Source organism: Thalassophryne amazonica, chromosome 3 (genome assembly GCF_902500255.1).
Source record: "Thalassophryne amazonica chromosome 3, fThaAma1.1, whole genome shotgun sequence".
In the NCBI taxonomy this organism is placed as follows: Eukaryota; Metazoa; Chordata; class Actinopteri; order Batrachoidiformes; family Batrachoididae; genus Thalassophryne; species Thalassophryne amazonica.
The window spans coordinates 33,396,611-33,423,155 of record NC_047105.1 but is presented as its reverse complement, the minus strand read 5'-3'; the positions used below and the strand labels follow the sequence as shown (position 1 = coordinate 33,423,155).

The 26,545-nt window shown below is 41.0% G+C and overlaps 2 protein-coding genes across 2 annotated transcripts in view; both read right to left on the bottom strand.

The window, feature by feature from the left end:
• The window catches only part of rhoca (ras homolog family member Ca), a 31,778-nt gene extending 30,280 nt beyond the window's left edge, over positions 1 to 1,498 (bottom strand). The window contains exon 1 of the mRNA XM_034166019.1: positions 1,355 to 1,498. The gene's annotated coding sequence lies outside the window, so the exon portion shown is untranslated. The remainder of the gene's footprint in view (positions 1 to 1,354) is intronic.
• Positions 1,499 to 7,358: 5,860 nt separating this feature from the next.
• Positions 7,359 to 26,545, bottom strand: part of ppm1j (protein phosphatase, Mg2+/Mn2+ dependent, 1J) — a 71,434-nt gene continuing 52,247 nt past the window's right edge. Inside the window, exons 6-10 of the mRNA XM_034166017.1 lie at positions 23,154 to 23,272; positions 22,921 to 22,984; positions 15,885 to 15,992; positions 9,284 to 9,435; positions 7,359 to 7,778 (exon numbers count right to left, since the gene is read on the bottom strand). Coding sequence (XP_034021908.1) covers positions 7,631 to 7,778; positions 9,284 to 9,435; positions 15,885 to 15,992; positions 22,921 to 22,984; positions 23,154 to 23,272 — 591 coding nt within the window. The 3' untranslated portion in view covers positions 7,359 to 7,630. The remainder of the gene's footprint in view (positions 7,779 to 9,283; positions 9,436 to 15,884; positions 15,993 to 22,920; positions 22,985 to 23,153; positions 23,273 to 26,545) is intronic.

The following is a 26,545-nucleotide window of genomic DNA, read 5'->3' as shown; positions in this document are numbered from 1 at the left end:
GGCAATCCTCTAGGGATTTTATATGAATGAGATTACCAGCGATTATCGGCATGTACAATTGAGTGTCATCAGTATAGCAATGAAAGGCAATCCCAAAATGCTGCAGAATATGACCAAGGGTTGCAAGATAAAGGGAGAAAAGCAAGGTGCCTAGGACAAATCTCCGTGAAACCCTGAATTTCATGTCACTAAGGCTAAGACATTTTTTTTTTCAAAATTTTTAACCCTAACCTTAATGATAATGCTTGTCATTAACTTGACTGAATTTTGTGTATGCTGCTGTGGGATTGTGGGGCAAAAGCTAGCGCTCCATGTCCACTGGAAGCTCGCATTCTCATTCTGTTCACGTCTGTTGTGAACAGAATGGTGCATTTGCGGAAAAATGGCATAAAACAGAGCAACGATAAATTGAGATGGCTTGTTTACACAGCCAAGTGTACTGTGACCAACTAAACGTGACCTTGAGCTGTGTGTGGCGGCCCCTGCACATGACCTGTGACGTCGCGTGCAAAGCCCCTATAGGACCAACTTTAACTTTTGACCTCTGTACAAATTGAAATGGACCCCTTCATCCAGTTTTGCTGGTTTTAATGCATAACACCATAACATTCAGTCAAAATAAATAAATAAATTAATTAATAAAAATAGTCCAAACAATATTGTTTGGAATCATTATGATCAGACAAACTATGTGGTATACTTTTCAATAAGTGATTGGAGCATTTTTCAAATTTGACCCCTGTGAAATCCTTCACTGGCTCCTGCCTGGCTGCAGCTGCTACCATCCTGGGATGGCTATCATACTTTTTTTTGTAGGCCATGGAATAGAGGTTGGACTGTAAATACTGTCTGGATACATAATGGTGGTACCAAAAACCTGCGTTGTTCAGGGAATAGGCTATAACGTGTACCCAAACGTTTGGAACGCTCTACTTCACGTACCATACCTGTAGAACTCATGTTTTGAGATAAATCTCCCATACATGTTCATCATTCAACATGACATTTGTAATCACAATTCCGGGGTGGCTAAAACTTTTGACAAATGAAGTGTTGGTTAAGATTAAAGACTCGTTAGCAGATTTTCCACACGTCAGAGCAGTTGTAAAAACTGTCCACAGCTGCTGCCTTGACTTTAAAACTACTCAACAACACACCTATCAACAGTCGTGCACAAACAATTCTTTTATAAAAATTAAGTAATAAAATAATAATAATAAAAAAACCTTTGACTGAAGCAGGAAAAAAGGGCGAACGTTAGCGCGCGCCACCACCTTCATCTTCCACGAATGAGCTACAAAGGCGTTAAAAAAATAATATTTATCCCGACTACAGCCTCGGTTTTCATCCTCACCTGTTACCAGCCAGGTGAGCAGCTTTTACGAACGTTATTTCCCGTTCGTTTTTCCTCTTATCGGTAAGAAAGTCGCACTCAGTCACTTCTCTCTGCGGCAGGATCCGCTAATTTTACACAGAGAACCGGGGCACGCGAGCAAGACCCGCCCACCGGCACCAGCGGCAAGCTAGCCTAGGCTACACAAGCGCTTCCGCTTTAGATTTTCAAAATAAAGGGCAGCAACAACTAAAAAAATTAATAAAATCTAACATTTTATTTCAAAGTTACAGATTCTCGACGGCTGTCAAGAGAGCGCATGCCACAGGCAAGAGGAAAGCTCACAAAGGACCTTTTCACAGAATGTTCCCCGTCCCAGTATGTAGATGTAGAAAATGTAGATGAGTGGGTTCAGTTTGTGCAGACAGTAACTCAAAAACAACAAAGCGTACTATTCTGTAGTTCGCCGTGTAAAAAGAACATATAATGAGGACAAACTCTGTTGCATGTGGTGAACTTTGATGCACCACATCAGTTGCAACAATTTTGTTTTGCGAATGTAACATGCCGCAGATTTGTCTGCCACCTGCTGGAGGGTTAGTCGTGGTGCCCTCCTCAGCAGCAGTAGTAGTGTTCCACGCATTTTGCAAACCCTAACTATTTCCTAAACCTGAATCTGTCTTGTAATTATACTTACTGCCACTTGGGATACAACGCTGTACCTGTAGCCGTGTCCAAGTCTTTACAGTGCAGTCTGATGTAGTGAATGAAAACTGAAATAAATCTTTTTAATATCCTTTTATTTGAAAACTGCACTGGTATTCAATGTAATAGCTTAAATACTAATACAAATTAAACTAGGTAGCTTATTTAAAGTAACAAACCCAAATGCACAGGGAGAGTGTGCTGTTTCAATGATGTCATCGTTTGCTGCATCAACTCCCAACACTTGCACCATTTTCCACCGCAGGTTACAGTCATTTTGAAGGCAATAACTTGTATTTCCTGCACAAGGTCTTGCTGTAGGTAACTTGACGCAGCTGCCGCAGACGCCTGGTCCCTTCTCCCATCTGGTCAAAAATGACATCATCTGTAGTAGGAGAAGTGCAACAGGAGGGATGGGTGTGGATCATATATACAGTTCTTGGTGTGGATCCAGCATAATGGCCCTCTGCACAAACCTGGTCCTGGGCACAAACCTGCCACCATTCACTTCTGACACTCATTAATAAGAATAAGATGAACTTTATTATCCTGAAAGAGATTATTTTGCCATAGTACCGAACAGTGAATATTTCATTTTTTTAATACAATAGGTGCAACAAATTTATGCAAAATGACTGCAGACATTTTCACAAGATGTTCACCAATATGGCACATAATTGAAACTGAATATCTCTGTTTGTTATGTATTCATCCTGCAAAAGGGGGAGGAATTATAGAGTCTGATTGTCACAGTTAGGAAAGACCTCCTGTGGTGTTCTGTGGTGCACCTTGGTAGTCTAGTCTATGGGTGAAGGTGCTCTGACAGGACATCAGTGTGGCATGCAGGGGGTGTTGTCCCGGATGCTGCGCAGTTTCCTCGACATCCTCCTCTCTGGCACCTCCACCACTGACAGCTAGTTTTGAGATGTACTATAAATTCTAATATTTAAAGCTGCAAGAATTTCAATTTTAAAGAATGCTGGATGGCCAAATGACCACGAACACACATACATTTATATAACATGGAACAAAACAAGATGTTCATAAGAATCTTGACTTTGCAATCAACAATTTAGGTATTGCACACAATGTTTACACATTATTGAAAATTTTGACCTTTGACCCCTGTGAGATAATCCTGTCCTGTTTCAGTAACAGATCAGCAAATTAAAATATTTTTTTTCCTTGTTATTTTACACTGGATAAACTTAATATCTTTCAAACTATGGCAATGTAATGCAGCAGGCAAGTACTTTTGCAGTGGAGGACTCTTGTGGTATAATGGCTCTCTGAAAAGTTTTTGTATATTTTTTAAAAGCTTCCTTATCATTAAAGAACATTTTAAACACCATGGCTTTTATTTCTGGTCAGGGTGTGACAATAAGCGAGCTCAGCATCACCAGAACACATGCGGCAAGCACGTGTATTTGTTTGTCCCGATGCCTTCCCATCAGCCCCTGCGTGCTCAAGATGCTGAAAACACTTCTACATCACCGACAGTAATAACCCTATTGTGGAGCTTGTATTGTATCATATTGTATCATGTTGTATCATAATTTGAATTGAGTATTGCAATATTGTGATACCATTAATACCAACTTCGTCAAAGGGGGGGGGGGGGGGGGGGTGGTGGTGGTGGGGTGGTGGTGGTGATGACTTCTTGAGAAAGAATAGCATAATTGATTTGATTTCTAAAAATTAAATGATAGAATCCCAGATGAGAAATGTTAAATTTTCACTACTGTTTTAATTACTGCATTATTAGGGTGAATAGCAATGTAATTAAGTATCTTGAATACTGAATCATGACAGGTGTATCCCGATACGTCATATCATGTAACGAGTCATATCATGATACATCATATTGTGCAACTGCAACCCCAATTCCAATGAAGTTGGGATGTTGTGTAAAATGTAAATAAAAACAGAATACAATGATTTGCAAATCCTCTTCAACCTATATTCAATTGAATACACCACAGAGACAAGATATTTAATGTTCAAACTGATAGACTTTTTTGTTTTTGTGCAAATATTTGCTCATTTTGAAATGGATGCCTGCAACACGTTTCAAAAAAGTTGGGACAGGGCAACAAGAGACTGGGAAAGTTGATGAATGCTCAAAGAACACCTAATTGGAAACAGGTGAGTGTAATGATTGAGTATAAAAGGAGCATCCCCAAAAAACTCAGCTGCTCACAAGCAAACATGGGGTGAGGATCATCACTTTGTGAACAACTGCATGAAAAAATAGTCCAACAGTTTAAGAACAATGTTTCTCAACGTTCAGTTGCAAGGAATTTAGGGATTCCATCATCTACAGTCCATAATATAATCAGAAGATTCAGAGAATCTGGAGAACTTTCTACACATAAGTGGCAAGGCCGAAAACCAACACCGAATGCCCGTGACTTTCAATCCCTCAGGTGGCATTGCATTAAAAACCGACATCATTGTGTAAAGGATCTTACCGCGTGAGCTCAGGAACACTTCAGAAAACCATTGTCAGTTAACACAGTTTGTCACTACATCTACAAGTGCAAGTTAAAACTCTACCATGCAAAGCAAAAGCCATACATTAACAACATCCAGAAACGCTGCCGCCTTCTCTGGGCCCGAGCTCATTTGAAATGGACAGACGCAAATTGTTATTGGAAATCATGGATGTTGTGTCCTTCGGACAAAAGAGGAAAAAGACTGTCCAGATTGCTACCAGCACAAAGTTCAAAAGCCAGCATCTGTGATGGTATGGGGGTGTGTTAGTGCCCATGGCATGGGCAACTTACACATCTGTGATGGCACCATCAATGCTGAAAGGTACATCCAGGTTTTGTAGCAACACATGCTGCCATCCAAGCAACGTCTTTTTCAGGGACGTCCCTGCTTATTTCAGCAAGACGATGACAAGCCACATTCTGCACGTGTTACAACAGCGTGACTTCGTAGTACTGTAAAAGAGTGTGGGTACTAGACTGGCCTGCCTGCAGTCCAGACCTGTCGCCCATTGAAAATGTGTGGCGCATTATGAAGTGCAAAATACGACAGCGGAGACCCCGGACTGTTAAACAACAGAAGTCGTACATCAAGCAAGAATGGGAAAGAATTCCACCTACAAAGCTTCAACAATTAGTGTCCTCAGTTCCCAAGTGCTTATTGAGTGTTGTTAGAAGGAAAGGTGATGTAACACAGTGGTAAACATATCACTGTACCAGCTTTTTTGAAACATGTTACATGCATCCATTTCAAAATGAGCAAATATTTGCACAAAACAATAAAGTTTATCAGTTTGAACATCAAATATCCTGTCTTTGTGGTGTATTCAATTGAATATAAGTTGAAGAGGATTTGTAAATCAATTTGTTTGTTTCATGTTTTTATTTACATTTTACACAACATCCCAACTTCATTGGAATTGGGGTTGTAGTTGCATCATGATACATGTTACATCATGTGCCAGTTGTACAATATGTCATATCATATAATGAGCTGTATCACAATATAAGTCGTTATATGTAACAAGTCATATCACGATACAAGTTATATTATGTAACGAGATGTATCATAATACAAGTCATATCATGTAATGAGTCACATCACGATATGCCATCATGTTACTAGTCATATCACGATACTTGTTATATTTTGTAATTAGTCATACCACGATACGTCATATTCTGTAATGAGTCATATCATGATACATGTGTATTGTGTAACAAGCCACACGTCAAATCATGTAACGTCATATCACAATACTGTGTTGTGATATGACATTGATAATGATAATTGTAAATGATAATTATAAATTGCAGTCATTGAAAATTGCTTGAAAGATATTTACTAAATGTTTAATATAATTGTAAATTTAAGTAAAATACAAACATTTCCCAATTTTGATTGGAACATTCAGTTTACAAGGTCAGCTCTTCTTCTTTTTCTTTTGACACTCTTCTTTCCTCTTTGACCTGAACGCAACAACAGAAAGGTAGCATCACTAACGCATGAACAAATAATGATTGAAAACCTGCTTTAAAGCTTTCAGTTTTATTAACTGAGCCATGTGTAAATATGTCCTGGACTGTAACCTGCCCCCAGGCCTCCAGTTGCTCATGATTGAAAAATAAAGAAGTCTAATACAGATGGGAAAATCAGATTTATTTCTAAAGTAGTACATATTTTCCTTCTATCTCACATGTTGCTCACATTCAAGGACACACCGTCTTTCTCAACACTTATGGAACCCCCCCCACACACACACCAATTCTGATTCTGTTTACAACTTTCTTTAAAAATATATGAACAATCTAAAACATGACAAAACAAAATGGTGCAAAAAGAGGTATACACGTACAGGCATAAAACATTCTTTGCTGCTTCTACAAGGACCAAATTTAGTGCATCAGAAGAAAAAAACCACCCAAAACTCTCAAGTCCCTTTTTTCATAAGGCATACGTGTGAAGAGCATCATCACATCTTCAACATTTATCCCGAACCAAATACTTTCTCTTCGGAGGGAAAAAAGAAAACATATAACTAAATAAACTTTTTTTTTCTTTTCACTTTATCTCGAACACAACTGACCAAACAAACAAACAAAAAACAAATTGTACTGATCTGTGAGCACATTAATCAGCGCCAGAGTTCAGCAAGCCACGCGTGTGCGACGTTCTTCAAGTGCCTCATCCGTCGTCGCTCATTAGGGCCCTGTCCCAGCGGCGTTTAGGAGGATTTGCGAATGGAATGCGCACAAAAGTGGCCCACATCCGCCAAACAACCGCAATAACCGTGTAACATTCCTGTATGAGTCGGCCGCCATTCCAACACGTCCGTGATCATCCGCAGAGGCACGCATGTCCGCAGCCAGGATTTTTGAGCGGCTCAAAAATCCTGCTGCGGATGAGATCCGCATCACTGCCTGAACACATACTGAAGACATACGCAGGACATACACAGCCAACGCGCCGCATATCCCCTGTCATCCGCTGATATCCGCAACCGACGGGTTGGCGCAGCTTGGCGGCAGACCGGGACAGCATGCAAAACAGATATGACGCGTGCCCAGCACGGCCACATCACGGTCGCAAATGGTATGTCGCGCATGCAGACAGAGTGGGCATGGATGAAGTGAGTGCATCACGGCTCTTCTTTGGTTTCCTCACAATCTCTACTGCAATCTCTTTAAAGCACACACGATTGTGAATCTGCCACAATTTTTTTTTTTCTTGTAATTTCTTTTTCTTTTTTGGGAAACAAAACAGAGTCACTTTTACTGTTTGGCGGGATGATGAACAATCACAGTTACCTTAAATGTTTTAACACAAAGGAGGGAAAAATACATTAAAAACTCACTGGCAGCCGTCACATACAGCAGGTCCGGACTTGTCAGGTTTCACATGGCTGATGGTGGGTTGAGATGATGCGGGACTGGTTTTGGGTCTGATGAAGGTGCTGCTCAGACCCGAGTCTTCCCAATGACAAAGTTTGTTCTCCCCGTCTAATTCTGTACCATCAGTCTGGAATTTGAGGCGCACGCAGGGAGCAAGGGATGGACCCCAAAGAGTCAGCCCTGTCGTAGCCATGGTAACGGCACCTGGTCATGTCTCTGACTCGTGTCCGGCCAGCGGGATGACAAACACGGTGATGTCATCGCCCGAGCCCAGTTTATCATTAGGCAACCGCCAGCCGCGCTCTTTCAGCACGCCTCGTGACCTCATCAACAGGTCTTGAGCCGCCAGGGTGTACCTTTGTAACACACACACACACACGCACACACGCACACACACACACACACGTGCCAAAAAAATTAATGCAGCACTCAGAGACACTCTACAGTTACAGAACATTTGTCTGTTTCTTCTGCTCCTTCTGACTGTCAACCACAGATCTGCCCTGAAAGGCCTTGTTTTAGAAAATGGTAAGGTCATTGGGGTCAAAGGTCATATTTTAAAAAATTAATTAAAATGTTCACCAAAGTTGGCACACATATGTATTTTATTTCTGAGATTGCCCAGGCAAGATCAAATTTACCAAAGGCCAATCATTTGGGGTCAAGGTCATTGGGTCAAAGGTAAAAGACCCCAGGGGAGGTCAAATGTACCAAAGCTCAATCATTGGAGCCAAGGTCATTGGGATCAATAGTCAAAATTTAAGGTTTTTTAATTTTTATTTTTTTTATTATTATTATTTTTTTTTACTAGCCTCCATGCCATACATGGAGGTTGGTTCTGGAATGACAAAGGCAGGGTCAAATTTGCCAGAGATCAATCATTGAGGTGAAGGTCACTGGGAGTCAAAGGTCAAAATTTAAGTTTTTGTTTTTTTTTTTAACTCAGATTTGCCCCAAACGTGGCATACATGGGTAGGTGAGCTCTGGAATTCCCCACTGATGGTCAAATTTACCAAAAGTGAATCATTAGGGTCAAGGTCTTCAGAGGTTAAAGATGCAAATGAATGTTTTTCACTCTGATTTGCAACAAAATGGGCACATATGTAGAACTGAGTCTTAGAATTTCCCATGGCAGGTCAAATGTACCAAAGGTAAATCACTAGGATGAAGGTACGTAATTGAGGTCATAGGACAAAATTTATATTTGTAATTTTGTGCTGGGTGGAAGATAGGAGCTGATGGTTTCTACACCAGGTCAGACTCAACTATTTCAAAAATTCTTGTGAAAATTGGTTCTTTAGTTTGTAAGTAACCCTGTTGACAAATTACAAATGGAAAGGAGCCTATCAAAATAAAAAGAATGCTTGAATCATTCTGGCTGATGTGACAAAAAGTCCTGAACTATTCCCATGATATTCTAATTTTTTGAGATGCACCTCTACAGTTTTCCTGATCCCCAAACCCACTATGTCATAAACGTAGAGACAGATGAACCAAAATATGTGATCTCTCACTCTCAGTACAGTGACAAAACTATAACAGTATAAAAAATCAATCAAGTAATTAGAAAAAAAGCCACATTAAATATTAAACTTAATTCTTATTTCAAAAGCAGCCTAAACGGTTATACATGTCTCCATCTAGTGGACACACTGTGTACCAGCACACAACAGTGACAGAAAGTAAAGTTCATTTGTTGTAATTGTACATACACATATACAACTAAATTTGTCCTCTGCATTTAACCCAGTGACAGAATCACAGGATGAAACTATGGGCACAGTTCAGAGGCCAACATACGTAACACACACATACTATAAAGTCAAACCTGGTGTGAAGGGTTGTTTGGTGGACTGCGTACCTCATGGGATCAGAGGGGTCACAGCAGGATAAGTAGGCGGACACAGCATCAGCCACTTCCTTGTCTGTCGTTACATCCCACAATCCATCTGTACCTATGACTAAGACATCATCTGGACCATGTTTGTTGTCATCCAGGTTATAAACCTTCACCTGCAACAGAAAGATGTATTCTTCAGCAGTGTTACAAATCATACTGTCATTAATTTCCATGCATTGGCATTTAATGAGTCAATCAGTGATCCTGCAACATTTCTGTCAGTAACTTCATTAAAACCATGCAGACAGTTTGCACTGTGTCAGCCTGATCCAGTCAGACGTCAGAAGCTAAGCAGGGTGGGTCCTGGTTAGTACGTAGATGGAAGACCTCTTTGGAAGGACAGGGGCTGTGTGTTTCTCCAGGTAAACCTGGAGTTGCATCAGGAGGGGCCAGTGTTGTATAGTAACGAAGTAAAAATACTTCACTACTGTTCTTAAGTACCTTTTGGGAGACTTTGTACTTTACTTGAGTTTTTTTTAATTCAGCTTACTTTCACTTTTACTTCACTACATTTCTGACCTTAATTGCATACTTCTACTCCGAAACATTTTCTATTCGCCATGTCGTTACTCATTACAAACACACACACACACACACACACACACACACACACACACACACACACACACACACACACACACACACACACACACACACACACACACACACACACACACACACACACACACACACACACACACACACACACACACACACACACGAAAGAAGTCGTGTTTTCACCCACCCTTACCAAAAAATAGTACTGATAAGTATATAAAAAGTAAACTAGAAGTATACTTGAAACATACTTGCATATACTACTTTTTGGTAAGGGCAGAGACACCACTGATTACTAGTGACTGCAACAAAGTCAGGCTGATTTGTCATGTGGCATGTCCGATAGGCTTTTTTGCACTTGGGGGGTGTTTGTCAGGAAAATGATAATTTCTCTACATTTATTACAGACCTGCAGCGGGTCTGTAATCAACTTTTCTGCAGCGCAGCTTTGCTTTGAACCTTGAACTAATCGAAGCAGTGATTCGCAGGTCGAAGCAGTGCTTCGATCTAGGATTCGTGGATTGTTTATTTCGCTTTATCCTAATTTTTTCCCGCTAAACCCCGAAGAGCATATGTCTGTGAGTAATATTTAATATTTTTATGTTAAACCGACCTGTTATGGTCTTCTGAAACAGTTTGATAGATGTATTTTATAACTTAGAAACGGGACAGATGCTAACGCGTTAGCATATCTATGGCGTTTTCAGTGTTAAAGTTAGCATTAAGCTGTTCAGCACGTTTGTGTTGATTTGTTTTCTGTATAATTAATGGCTCTGCGTTCGTTGTCGTAAAGAGTCAAATTGTAATTTTTAAATTTATTTTTATTCATATATTATAGCAACAACAATAATAGTCTACATAATAGACAATAATAGTCAATAATAATAATAGACTAATAACGTTACAATACAATTTTAGAGAAACAGACAAAAAGAACATAATGAAACAAAACAACAGAAAAGATAAAACCATGTAACAATGAATATAAATAAATACATATAGAAATAAATAACTGTTTCCTGTGAACACCTAGTGAGTAGCCTACTCTCATTTAGGTTTTGAAACCTTGTTTCTGAAGTGTTTTTGTGTGATGTGCACAATTTTCAGTATTTTGACTAATACTACCAGTCATTTACAAGCCTAGATAAACTTTTATTGAAAAAAAAAATCAGTCCGTTTTTGATTATTAACATTTACTTGTACTTTTACTTTCAATACTTGAGTACATTTCGTTGTACATTACTTGTCATATTAAGTACAATAAATAGTAGATACTTTAAGACTTTTACTTGAGTAGCATTTCAATCAGTGACTTGAACTTCTACCAAAGTAATTTTTTAATGGGTATCTGTACTTTTACTTAAGTGTGATTTTCCGGTACTTTATACAACACTGGGAGGGGCAGCCCAGCGTAAAACTTGTGGCAAATCCCAATGCAGATCTGTGCTGGATCAGTTTGGTGACCCTCAACACTCGGGAGCAGCTGAAAGACCAACAACTTCATTAAAACCATAAAAACTATTGTGTGTGCAGAAGCGAGCTTTGACTGTGTGTGATGCTTGTGCACGCTGAAGTCTGCGAGACATACCTGCCAACAACTGAATTTACCAATGTGAGATACCTACGCATGGCCGCGAGCACCAAAGGCATGAAGTGTAACTTGGGGGGTCCGGGGGCATGCTCCCCCACCAGCAAATCTTAAAACAAATTACAGTAAAAAAAAATACATTTTCCTGCATTTTGGAGACTTATTTTTTTGTCAATGCCTAGTAAATCACAGCATCATTGGCAGCACATTGGCTTAGTGGTTAGCACTGTTGCCTCACAGCAAGACGGTCATGGGTTTGATTCCCACCTGTGGCCTTTCTGTGTGGAGTTTGCATATTTTGTGTGGGTTTCCTCCGACATTTAAAGACATGGAAGTTAGGTGAATTGGAAACTTTACAACTGTCCACGTCTCCCTTGTAAAAGAGGTCTTGATCTCAATGGGACTAACCTGGTTAAACTAAATTAATAAATGAATGCAGGTATTGTCTTCAGGCTGATGCTGTTTTTTTTGTACTTGTGATTTTGCACTTATTTTGTTAGCTAAAAGATACATCTTAAGATGCACTGGGGCACATCTTCAGTGATGTTCCAGAGCTCATCGGACATTTCGGGTCTTTCAACATCATACGCCCTCCCTCCGGCGACCCAGCCAAGGAAGATCAGACCCTGGATTGTGTCCCAGTAGCATTTGCCCACAGATTGCTCCTCCTGATCCAAAGCCAGGAGGCTCTTTCTGCTGCCTCCATGGTGGACTTGATGGCTTTCTGTTTTGCAGCCCCTGTGATGCCAAGCAGCGAGTACACCTTGCATAGTGAGCGGCCAGCAAAACCCCTACACCCCACTTCAATGGGCTTGCAGCGTGCTTTCCAGCCTCTTCTTTGGCATTGCTCGACCAGCTCCTGGTACTTTGACCGCTTATGCTCATTTGCCTCCTCTATGCGATCTCCATGGTGGACTTGATGGCTTTCTGTTTTGCAGCCCCTGTGATGCCAAGCAGCGAGTACACCTTGCATAGTGAGCGGCCAGCAAAACCCCTACACCCCACTTCAATGGGCTTGCAGCGTGCTTTCCAGCCTCTTCTTTGGCATTGCTCGACCAGCTCCTGGTACTTTGACCGCTTATGCTCATTTGCCTCCTCTATGCGATCCTCCCAGGGAAGTGTCAGCTCAATCAATAGCACCTGCCTTGAGGAAACTGACGAGAGCACGATGTCTGGCCTCAAAGCAGTTATTGCGACATAGTCTGGGAACTTGAGCTGTTTGTCCAAATCCACTCGTAGATCCCAGTCAACAGCTGAGGTGAGAAGGCTGGCTACAGGTTTGGGGTGTGACTGTGGCTGCTCTCCAGCCCTGACGAAGGTGATGCTCCTTCTGCCCAGTTGTTGCCTGGTGCTGTAGTTTTTATCCACTGCTTTAGAGTTTAGAGTTTTAGAGTTTAGAGTTTTGCTTTAGAGTGCTTTTGAGTTTCACCATGAAGATTTGACATTGGCTTAATTCATTCAATGTCAAATTTAGTCACCGACTTGTCAACTAGTCAGTGACTAATGATTTTCATTAGTCATCCCAACCCTAGTTTTTGTTAGTCTGATTTAATCACAATAATGTTTAACAGTGATTGTACAGTTGATTGTTCAAACATGTTTTAAGTCACTGTTTTAATGAATCTGTTTTGGGTTAATTACAGTCAGTTTTTTCTAACTTGAAATGTTGTGTAACAGCTTTGCTCTATATCTGCTTCACTTTCATAGCCAGACTGGTCAACTGAGCCCCGATTATATTACGTGATATAGGAAACACTTCAGTTCATTGAGCTACCAGTAAATATCCATATATCTGAATGAAACTGAATGAATATCAACAGATTCTTGAGAACAATGTTCATGAATCAGTGACAAAGTTGAAGTTGCGCCGAGGCTGGATCTTTCAACAAGACAACGACCCTAAACACTGCTCAAAATCTACTAAGCCATTCATGCAGAGGAACAAGTACAACATTCTAGAATGGCCATCTCAGTCCACAGACCTGAATATTATTGAAAATCTGTGGTGTGATTTTAAGCGAGCTGTCCGTGCTCAGAAACCAACAAACCTGAGATGTTTTGTGAAGAAGAATGGTCCAAAATACCTTCAACCAGAATCCAGACTCTCACTGGAAGCTACAGGAAGCATTTAGAGTCTGTTATTTCTGCAAAAGGAGGATCTACTAACTATTGATGTATTTTTTCTGTTAGGGTGCCCAAATTTATGCACTTGCCTAATTTTGTTTAAAGAATTATTGCACACTTTCTGTAAATCCTATGAACTTCACTTCACTTCTCAAATATCAGTGTGTTATTGTCTGTTATATGATATGTTTAACTGAAACTGCTGATCCAAACAACCAATGATTTATAAAGGAAAATACTGGAATTCACCAGAAACAAAGCGGTTTTGGAGCACCAGAGAGACCAGCCAGTGGTGTCATGGTGCCACTCTACTCTGATTGACAGTCACTTGCCCCCCCCCCCAAAAAAAAGGATTTGTATGATTCATAGCATAAAAACAGTAAACAGAATGTGGCTTTTTAACCTCTTGAAATACCTTTCAAAATAGATGGTTAGCCATCTTTGACCTTGTCCAAGGTCTGTGTCCCAAGAATGTTTCTTGTGAATTTGAAGACCCTGGCAGTAATAGGACTATTTAAATAGGATGTATTTTAGGTGGTGTAATCTATCTATCTACACAGACCAAAAATATAAATGCAGTATTTTTATTTTTGCTCCCATTTTTCATGAGCTGAGCTCAAAGGCCTTAAGGCACACCTGTGCAATAGTCATGCTGTCTAATCAGCATTTTGATATGCCACACCTGTGAGATGGGATGGATTATCTTGGCAAAGGAGAAGTGCTCACTAACACAGATTTAGACAGATTTGTGAACAATATGTGAGAGAAATAAGTCTTTTTGGATGTACGAGGTCTCTTAGATAATAAACCGACCCTTTTATTTTTTTTTTAACTATATGGATTTGAATGACATGCGATTACACCAATCATGCTTGAACCCTCGTGCGCATGCGTGAGTTTTTTCACGCGTGTCGGTGACGTCATTTCCCTGTGGGCAGGCCTTGAGTGAGATGTGGTCCCGCCCTCTCGGCTGAATTCCTTTGTTTCACACGCTGCTCGAGACGGCGCGCGTTGCTTTATCAAAATTTTTTCTGGACCTGTGAGGAATATCCGAGTGGACACTATTCGAGAAATTAAGATGGTTTTCTGTGAAAAGTTTAACGGCTGATGAGAGATTATGGGGTGTTTCTGTCGGTGTAAGGACTTCCCACGGAGCGGGACGTCCTGCAGCGCTTCCAGGCGCTGTCGTCGGCCTGTTTCGAGCTTAAAACATCCTAATTTAAGGCTTAATTCACCCAGGACATCGTGAGAGAACAGAGAAGATTCAGAAGAGGCCGGCATGAGGAATTTATGCGGACATTCCACTGTTTAAGGACATTTTTTTAATGAAAGACGTACATGCAAATTCGCCGAGTCGTTTCCGTGACGACTCGGCAAATCTGTGTGCGCCGCGACAGGAAAAACACCTCCGTGTTGAAAACCATTTGTAGAATTCAGGCGGCTTTTAATGGCTTTCAACAAGTGAGTAACTGAGAAATTGTTTAACAGCTTGGGCATGTTCCAACTTGCCCGTTAAGATTTCCAACGGAGGTGTTTTTCCTGCCGCGACCCCCCGCGGTCGGGTCCAGCCCGACATGCGACTCTGCCCGCACGTTCTTTCATTACAAAATGACCGTTAACAATGGAATGTCCGAATAAACTCCTCATGCCGACTTCTTCTGAAAGTTCTCTGTTGTCTGACGACTTTCTGCATCAACAGAGCCTGAAATGTGGAAGTTTTCAACTTGAAACGGCGAGACGCTGCCGCCTCGAAGCGCAGATCGCCGTCAGGCACCGTGGGCCGTCCTTAAAGCGACACTACCAGACCAAAATCTCTCATCAGCCGTTAAAATTTTTACCGAAAACCAGCTGAATTTATTGAATGGTGTCCACTCAGTTGTGCCTTACAATTTTGAAAAAATTTTTATCAAACAAAGCAACAGTCTCTGAGCCATTCCTAAACAATGAAAAAAATCGACGAGCGGGTGGACGACTCCTCACTCAAAGCCTGCCCACAGGCGAATGACGTAACCGACAGGCGTGAAAAAACTCTCGCATGCCCACGAGGGTTCAAGCATGTCTGATGTAATCACACGTGATTCAAATCCATATGGTTTTTGAAAAAATAATGAGGTCGGATACTTTTCTAATAGACCTCGTAGATAATGTTTTAGATCTTTGAGTTCGGCTCATGAAAAATGGGAGTAAAAACAAGTGTTGCATTTATATATATTTTTGTTCTATCTATCTATCTATCTATCTATCTATGCATGTGGGTGTGCGTGTTATATAATTTTGTCTCCTCCCACTCACCTCAGGGACACATGACAGGAAGGGCTTGATGTAAATGTTTGAGTTGTACACCTTTAGATCATGATCTCCCAGCCCACGGGTCACTCCGATTGTTGCCATTACTCGTGCCTGTTCAAATCAGCATCCACACACACACACACACACACACACACACACACACACACACACACACACACACACACACACACACACACACACACACACACACACACACACACACACACACACACACACACACACACACACACACACACACACACACAGGTTATTGGTGCCATCAGTTCTGAGAAAATCCACTTTTGTGGGATTAGTGAAAATCAGGCTTCTCTGGGACTGTAATGAAAATGTTCAGCTGGTCTAATTTCTGCACAGCCAGACACCAAAACATGTTCAAAAACAACACGCGGATGCTAAAATGCTTTACAGCTAGCTGAATGGATTCAGTTGTGAACATGAGCTTAAATGCACTGTGGGTAAAACTTTAAAATGCCATATTCCCCAGCAACACATATTCCATTTCATCAAACAATATGTGTGTTAAGTCACTACTTTATTCCCATATACAGTTAAATGGACTGCATTTGTATAGCAGTTTTCCATCTGCATCAGACGCTCAAAGAGCTTTACAATAATGCCCCACATTCACCCCGATGTAAGGGTGCTACCATACAAGGTACTCACTACACGCTGGGAGCAACTAGGGGATTAAGGACCTTGCTGAAGGGCCCTTAGTGATTTTCTGGTCAGGTTGGGATCTGAACCGAGGATTCTCTTGTCTCAAGCCCAAAGCTTAATCACTAGACCATCACCTCACAGTTCTCTAAAAATAATAGCTGCAAGATAGATTTATTTAACTTTTCCTTCAATATACTACATATGATTATTATTCTAATCATCGGAATAACTAACTGGAATAATTAGGGGTTAACAGTGGAACCACTGCCATCTTACCTTCTAGAAAAATTCTGAATAAAAGTTTATTTATTTTTGATTGTTAATTTGAGCCTCCTTCTTCAGTCAAAGTATGTGTGGTCCCAAGCCTCTATATATTTGTTTCATAGTCTGTACAGTTGCTACTGATATCATGAATCTTTTTGAGAAGGTTCCAACTAAGGATCTGGATGTGTGGAGATCCAAAATTGGACATTAAACACTTAAACACAACTAAGGACTCCTCAATTATACTAATGATACATTACTAATTGTATACTAATTATACTAATTATACAAAGAATTCCAAACTACACAAACTAATTCCAAATTATACAAACTAATTATACAAACAATTCCACCAATGTTTGGAATTTTTCATAATGTATAAAGAGGCATTCAGCTTGGTATATGTAAACTGTTAACTCACTAAAAATGTGACATCATGAATAATTAGGAGTGAAGGAGTTCAAGTACCTCGGGGTCTTGTTCACCAGTGAGGGGACAATGGAGCGTGAGATTGGCCGGAGAGTCAGCGCAGCAGGGGTGATGTTGCATTCACTCTACCGTACTGTTGTGACAAAAAGGGAGCTGAGCCACAAAAGGCGAAGCTCTCGATCTACTGGTCAATCTTCTTTCCTACTCTCACCTATGGTAATGAGGGTTGGGTCATGGCCGAAAAAATGGGCTTCCTTTGGACGGTGGCTCCTGTCTACCTTAGATAGATAGAGTGAGAATAGGGTGAGAAACTCGGTCATCTGTGGGGAGCTTGGAGTAGAAAGGAGCCAGCTGAAGTGGTTTGGGCATCTGCTAAGGATACCCTCCAGCCACATCCATCTGGGAGGAGAACTCGAGGACAACCCAGGACTAGGTGGAGAGATTATATCCCCACACTGGCCTGGGAACGCCTCAGGATCCCCCAGTCGGAGGTGGTCAATGTGGCATAGAACAGGGAAGTCTGGGGTCCCCTGCTGGAGCTGTTTGCCCCTGCGACCTGATCCCAGATCAATCAATCAATCAATCAATCAATTTTTTTATATAGCGCCAAATCACAACAAACAGTTGCCCCAAGGCGCTTTATATTGTAAGGCAAGGCCATACAATAATTATGTAAAACCCCAACGGTCAAAACGACCCCCTGTGAGCAAGCACTTGGCTACAGTGGGAAGGAAAACTCCCTTTTAACAGGAAGAAACCTCCAGCAGAACCAGGCTCAGGGAGGGGCAGTCTTCTGCTGGGACTGGTTGGGGCTGAGGGAGAGAACCAGGAAAAAGACATGCTGTGGAGGGGAGCAGAGATCGATCACTAATGATTAAATGCAGAGTGGTGCATACAGAGCAAAAAGAGAAAGAAACAGTGCATCATGGGAACCCCCCAGCAGTCTACGTCTATAGCAGCATAACTAAGGGATGGTTCAGGGTCACCTGATCCAGCCCTAACTATAAGCTTTAGCAAAAAGGAAAGTTTTAAGCCTAATCTTAAAAGTAGAGAGGGTGTCTGTCTCCCTGATCTGAATTGGGAGCTGGTTCCACAGGAGAGGAGCCTGAAAGCTGAAGGCTCTGCCTCCCATTCTACTCTTACAAACCCTAGGAACTACAAGTAAGCCTGCAGTCTGAGAGCGAAGCGCTCTATTGGGGTGATATGGTACTACGAGGTCCCTTAGATAAGATGGGACCTGATTATTCAAAACCTTATAAGTAAGAAGAAGACTTTTAAATTCTATTCTAGAATTAACAGGAAGCCAATGAAGAGAGGCCAATATGGGTGAGATATGCTCTCTCCTTCTAGTCCCCGTCAGTACTCTAGCTGCAGCATTTTGAATTAACTGAAGGCTTTTTAGGGAACTTTTAGGACAACCTGATAATAATGAATTACAATAGTCCAGCCTAGAGGAAATAAATGCATGAATTAGTTTTTCAGCATCACTCTGAGACAAGACCTTTCTGATTTGAGAGATATTGCGTAAATGCAAAAAAGCAGTCCTACATATTTGTTTAATATGCGCTTTGAATGACATATCCTGATCAAAAATGACTCCAAGATTTCTCACAGTATTACTAGAGGTCAGGGTAATGCCATCCACAGTAAGGATCTGGTTAGACACCATGTTTCTAAGATTTGTGGGGCCAAGTACAATAACTTCAGTTTTATCTGAGTTTAAAAGCAGGAAATTAGAGGTCATCCATGTCTTTATGTCTGTAAGACAATCCTGCAGTTTAGCTAATTGGTGTGTGTCCTCTGGCTTCATGGATAGATAAAGCTGGGTATCATCTGCGTAACAATGAAAATTTAAGCAATACCGTCTAATAATACTGCCTAAGGGAAGCATGTATAAAGTGAATAAAATTGGTCCTAGCACAGAACCTTGTGGAACTCCATAATTAACTTTAGTCTGTGAAGAAGATTCCCCATTTACATGAACAAATTGTAATCTATTAGACAAATATGATTCAAACCACCGCAGCGCAGTGCCTTTAATACCTATGGCATGCTCTAATCTCTGTAATAAAATTTTATGGTCAACAGTATCAAAACCAGCACTGAGGTCTAACAGAACAAGCACAGAGATGAGTCCACTGTCCGAGGCCATAAGAAGATCATTTGTAACCTTCACTAATGCTGTTTCTGTACTATGATGAATTCTAAAACCTGACTGAAACTCTTCAAATAGACCATTCCTCTGCAGATGATCAGTTAGCTGTTTTACAACTACCCTTTCAAGAATTTTTGAGAGAAAAGGAAGGTTGGAGATTGGCCTATAATTAGCTAAGATAGCTGGGTCAAGTGATGGCTTTTAAGTAATGGTTTAATTACTGCCACCTTAAAAGCCTGTGGTACATAGCCAACTAACAAAGATAGATTGATCATATTTAAGATCGAAGCATTAAATAATGGTAGGGCTTCCTTGAGCAGCCTGGTAGGAATGGGGTCTAATAAACATGTTGATGGTTTGGATGAAGTAACTAATGAAAATAACTCAGACAGAACAATTGGAGAGAAAGAGTCTAACCAAATACAGGCATCACTGAAAGCAGCCAAAGATAACGATACGTCTTTGGGATGGTTATGAGTAATTTTTTCTCTAATAGTTAAAATTTTGTTAGCAAAGAAAGTCATGAAGTCATTACTAGTTAAAGTTAATGGAATACTCAGCTCAATAGAGCTCTGACTCTTTGTCAGCCTGGCTACAGTGATGAAAAGAAACCTGGGGTTGTTCTTATTTTCTTCAATTAGTGATGAGTAGAAAGATGTCCTAGCTTTACGGAGGGCTTTTTTATAGAGCAACAGACTCTTTTTCCAGGCTAAGTGAAGATCTTCTAAATTAGTGAGACTCCATTTCCTCTCCAACTTACGGGTTATCTGCTTTAAGCTACGAGTTTGTGAGTTATACCACGGAGTCAGGCACTTCTGATTTAAAGCTCTCTTTTTTAGAGGAGCTACAGCATCCAAAGTTGTCTTCAATGAGGATGTAAAACTATTGACGAGATACTCTATCTCACTTACAGAGTTTAAGTAGCTACTCTGCACTGTGTTGGTATATGGCATTAGAGAACATAAAGAAGGAATCATATCCTTAAACCTAGTTACAGCGCTTTCTGAAAGACTTCTAGTGTAATGAAACTTATTCCCCACTGCTGGGTAGTCCATCAGAGTAAATGTAAATGTTATTAAGAAATGATCAGACAGAAGGGAGTTTTCAGGGAATACTGTTAAGTCTTCTATTTCCATACCATAAGTCAGAACAAGATCTAAGATATGATTAAAGTGGTGGGTGGACTCATTTACTTTTTGAGCAAAGCCAATAGAGTCTAATAATAGATTAAATGCAGTGTTGAGGCTGTCATTCTCAGCATCTGTGTGGATGTTAAAATCGCCCACTATAATTATCTTATCTGAGCTAAGCACTAAGTCAGACAAAAGGTCTGAAAATTCACAGAGAAACTCACAGTAACGACCAGGTGGACGATAGATAATAACAAATAAAACTGGTTTTTGGGACTTCCAATTTGGATGGACAAGACTAAGAGTCAAGCTTTCAAATGAATTAAAGCTCTGTCTGGGTTTTTGATTAATTAATAAGCTGGAATGGAAGATTGCTGCTAATCCTCCGCCCCGGCCCGTGCTACGAGCATTCTGACAGTTAGTGTGACTCGGGGGTGTTGACTCATTTAAACTAACATATTCATCCTGCTGTAACCAGGTTTCTGTAAGGCAGAATAAATCAATATGTTGATCAATTATTATATCATTTACCAACAGGGACTTAGAAGAGAGAGACCTAATGTTTAATAGACCACATTTAACTGTTTTAGTCTGTGGTGCAGTTGAAGGTGCTATATTATTTTTTCTTTTTGAATTTTTATGCTTAAATAGATTTTTGCTGGTTATTGGTAGTCTGGGAGCAGGCACCGTCTCTACGGGGATGGGGTAATGAGGGGATGGCAGGGGGAGAGAAGCTGCAGAGAGGTGTGTAAGACTACAACTCTGCTTCCTGGTCCCAACCCTGGATAGTCATGGTTTGGAGGATTTAAGAAAATTGGCCAGATTTCTAGAAATGAGAGCTGCTCCATCCAAAGTGGGATGGATGCCGTCTCTCCTAACAAGACCAGGTTTTCCCCAGAAGCTTTGCCAATTATCTATGAAGCCCACCTCATTTTTTGGACACCACTCAGACAGCCAGCAATTCAAGGAGAACATGCGGCTAAACATGTCACTCCCGGTCTGATTGGGGAGGGGCCCAGAGAAAACTACAGAGTCCGACATTGTTTTTGCAAAGTTACACACCGATTTAATGTTAATTTTAGTGACCTCCGATTGGCGTAACCGGGTGTCATTACTGCCGACGTTAATTACAATCTTACCAAATTTACGCTTAGCCTTAGCCAGCAGTTTCAAATTTCCTTCAATGTCGCCTGCTCTGGCCCCCGGAAGACAATTGACTATGGTTGCTGGTGTCGCTAACTTCACATTTCGCAAAACAGAGTCGCCAATAACCAGAGTTTGATCCTCAGCGGGTGTGTCGTCGAGTGGGGAAAAACGGTTAGAGATGTGAACGGGTTGGCGGTGTACATGGGGCTTCTGTTTAGGGCTACGCTTCCTCCTCACAGTCACCCAGTCAGCCTGCTTTCCCGGCTGCTCGGGATCTGCCAGGGGGTAACTAACGGCGGCTAAGCTACCTTGGTCCGCACCGACTACAGGGGCCTGGCTAGCTGTAGAATTTTCCACGGTGCGGAGCCGAGTCTCCAATTCGCCCAGCCTGGCCTCCAAAGCTACGAATAAGCTACACTTATTACAAGTACCGTTTCTGCTAAAGGAGGCCGAGGAATAACTAAACATTTCACACCCAGAGCAGAAAAGTGCGGGAGAGACAGGAGAAGCCGCCATGCTAAATCGGCTAAGAGCTAGTAGCTACGCTAAGCTAGCGGATTCCTAAAAACACGCAAAGTGAATAATGTGTAAATAATTTAGAGGTGATTCAGCAGAAGGAGTGCTTTAGTTAAGGCACGTAAAGATTACACTGGGAAACAAATCGTAATCTAGATAACTAGATCAATCTAACTGCGCAGATTAAACAGCTAACAGATACAGAAAAACACCGCTGTGCTCCGGAACAGGAAGTGATACAATACCGCAGTGAGAGCCAACCAAGCAGTTGAAGATGAGTGATGAGTGATGAATAATTACTTTTAAATATCTTTATACAGAAATGATGTAGGCATTCTAACTAATGCAGTAGTGAAAAACTGAGTTTGAAATATTTTAGTCAAGGTGTATGTAAATTGAATCTCACAACTGTAAAATAACATCAATTATGAGTAGTTATGAGGCCCCATGAAGCATTTGTTTGTTTTTTCCTTTCTTGGCCCCTGAGACAGCAGTGTCTATTCAAATAATACCTCAAAGCACAATGCACTTTAGTTTCTGCATAGTTTTTTATTATACACTGCCATCTAGTGGGCTCAGAACAAAGCACTGAATGCTTCATGAGGCCTCATTTGGCTGTCACTAACTATGAGCACAACAGTGCACAAGATGTAGAAGTAGTATGAACACGAAGATTATTTTTGCACAAGTCATGATTTTATTATGCGGAAGAGTTGCTTGCCTTTTTTCCTTCACCATATATCAGGGGAAATTTGAGATCATCTTCTACGATTGTCTTGTAAGCCCTACAAGGGGACAAACAACAGATACCAAGGGTAGATGTCAGAAAGTATTCAGTAGTCTCATTTCTTAACACCGCTCTGAGCTATTTTTACACATCAGCTTCAGAATTAAAGAAAAAAGGAAAGCTAATTAACAGCGAAACATGTGATTAACACACAGCTCCAGATTTACCAGCCAGTCATAGTGTGATCTCTGTAGAGCATCTTTTTGCCCAGTTCGCTGTGCTGGATCCTTCGCGGGAACTCGATGTGAGTGAACTCGTTGCCCAAAAGCTCAGGCCTCAGGAAACCCTAAAGTCAAGCAAATGTGTGCAGTCGTATCAAACAAACAAAATATGTGAATACAAACGTGAATATACATGTGAATATAAATGACTCATTATTGAAACACCTAAAGGAAAGAGTTATAGTTCAGTGACAGCATAAAAACCAGCTGAGCACTGACACCATCCACCCACTCTATGACTCAGACTTCAACCAGCTCCTAACAGATAACCTGAGCACATCCGTGTATTTTAGGGTGATATAACATTTATTGTCTGCGTATCACCTAAGGCAGTAGATGCTATTAAAATACTGCTGTTTTCACAGTTTCTGGGTTTGGGGGACGAGTGACATGCAGTTAAAGAGTCTGTACACTGTAAAATTTAATGCGCTGGGTCAACTTAATATGATGTCAAAGGAAGTCAACAAAAACACTTTATCTTCCAACAACAAAAAGTGTTGAGTAAAAATGTGAAAGTGTGTTAACTCATATCTTGGTTTAGTTCACTGAGATAAAAGATTAGTAAATTCATTAAGCTTCTTTCGCAGTTCTGTCGTGTAAAGTCTTAGGGCCCCTTTACACATAGTGCGAAGTTTGGTCAAAGTGCGCACAACGCAGGAATCATATGCAAACCGTGTAAAATCGTAGCTGCCTCTAATGACTTGTAAACTTGTTGCTACAACTATTTGTGCACACCAGCGGCTGAAACACAGAGTATGCTCTGTGCGAACACATTGCACCCTCTTGCGGCAGGTGTCAGCCATATTCCAGGTGAAACGCACAAACATCATAGAAAATGTGAGCCAGTTGCACTCTTGGCACAACAACAGTCTGCAGACAATCACTGTTGTGTTGGCAGTGAAATCTGTCTAAGTTCCACATGACTGTGGAGTTGCCGAGATGTGGTGTGCCGTCGGCTCCCCCCACAATACGTGTGCATGTGTCGCGCTCCCCCTCAACACGTGCATGGTTTGCGCACCCCCCGCAAGCGAGGCGCATCTCATCTGATCACAGAGTGGCGCCTTTGTACTCTGTACTCTGAACAGATGGGGGTGTGGCAGCTGTTGAAATCTCTGGTCCTGGACATCAGAGTTGCACACGCATGTGTGCTTGCTCTACTCACATCGAAAAACATAAAAACATATATCGCTTCTGCAATGGGCTGGACAGCACGCACACTGACAGGCTGTTCCAGCTGGACCAGACTGTCAGTTCATGTGGACATGCAGCAGGCAATCTGAACATCACGTCTGTCTGACAAGACAGTGAGCAACACGCCGCAGAACCATATGACAGGCCAACAGTGTGACAAATACGCCACTTTCAGTCATGTATCAGCAGAAATACACTGTAGCAAATGCTGTTTGATCAGTTATCACAGTGCTTTTCTTCTTTTTATAGAAAATACATTTGGCTGCTTGTTGATTTTAGCCATTTCACGCTCCTGTTATGAGACAGCGATTGTAGTGTAGTGATAAAGTTTCCATCTGGTAATCAGGATGTGCGGGTTCAAATCACGTGAGTGGTGTTTTTTTTTTTAAACCATGGTTATTTAACTGCGGGGTTCTATATTGCACCCCCTTTATGTATTATTTATATCAACCCAGTGATATTGACTAATTATACAGCTGGTTTTTATTTTTTTTCCTCCACATCAGCAGCGTGATGTGGTGCAGCGCATCCCACGGGTTAGGGAATAACCCTGATGTGTCTGATGATTTGCAGACGTTTATGCTGGATTTTACGGTCGCAAATTGAGTTTTTGGTAAAACTGGTGAATCTTACCGTAGCAATAGCGTCGTTTCTGTCGCTCTCAGCTGACAACGCCATTACTGACATCTGCATAGCAATGCAGTTAGGGCGTGGAGTAACACATCAAATGTGAAACGTCAAATATTTTGCCACTGTCAACGTGATATTTTATGGTCGGAAATCTCACACGATTAACCAATCAGATTTGCGGAACAAATGTAATTGCATTAGAATTGCATTTTCGCCTGCCGAGGAGCAACAAGAAGCGGTTTACTGTTATTATCTTGCCCCGTGCCATCACATTACACAGCCGGTTACCTCATTATGGTGGTTGCATTCTAAATTAACATTGCACCCATTAAATACTTTTTTCCCCTGAGTGAGAAGATTAACCCAAAAACATAAAAAAAAAAAAAAAATGCCAAGCTTCATCTTAAATTAAAAAATAGTTTATTTCAGTTAAGCTCGTTCTCTGACTTTAAAAAATGTATGTGAGTCTTGTGGCTTCCCCTGCTTTTGCTTGGGTTTCCACAGCAGATCCAATATGGAACCACATGTTGATTTGATACAAGTTTAATGGCAGATGCTCTTCCTGACACAAGGAGATCGAGAGACACTGGGCTTCAAGCCTGGGACCTTCTTGCTGTGAGTCAAGAGCACAAACACTGCAGTGTACCATAGTATAACAGCAATGCAAACACAGAGGATGAAATTCTGATCAGTGTGAAAGAAACAGTGGTAAATGGGCAATTGTATGGTAAGGGAACTACAATCAGAGTCAATTTTGAATGGCAAGCAAGGCACCTCTTTATCCAGATAGAATATACATAGAAGATAACTAAAGGACTCAAATAGCAGTATATTTTATTGACTTATTTCATATGTTCTATATTATATTTACTATAATCATTTCTTCCATGTGTGTCTAATCTATTTTTAAAACTGATTACACTCGGTGTTGTTACTCCATTCACTTGCAGGTTGTTCCATGTACCGTATTTTCCGGACTATAAGTCGCACCAGCCACTTTATCCATTATAAAGAAAAATAAACCATAAATAAGTCGCACCGGAGTATAAGTCGCACCAGCCACTTTATCATTATAAAGAAAAATAAACCATAAATAAGTTGCACTGGACTATAAGTCCCATGGACATACAGGTATGTTAACTTAACATGAAAAGTTCAGATGATAATATTGTGACGGCTACCGTTTTCAGATGCATATTTCACCAGTCGTAACTTACAATCTGCAGAGTATGATTTTCTTTTTGGTGGCATTTTTTCGGGCCTTCTCCGTTGTCTTGTTAAGTTATCAGTAACGTTGAAATTTTTATTTTTCTATGGTAGTCAGAAGTCGCAGGAACAGTCACACAAGCCTTGAGTGCCCTCTCGTGAGCTGCATTTTACCTACAGATATGTTTGTATTTTGCGGACCACATTGCGAGCCGAACCATGCAGCGCCTACCTGCGCAGCTCATGACCACCCAGCGTTGTCGATCCAGCTCCTTCCAAGTGGAGACGCTAATCCTCCGCCGTCGCTCAGT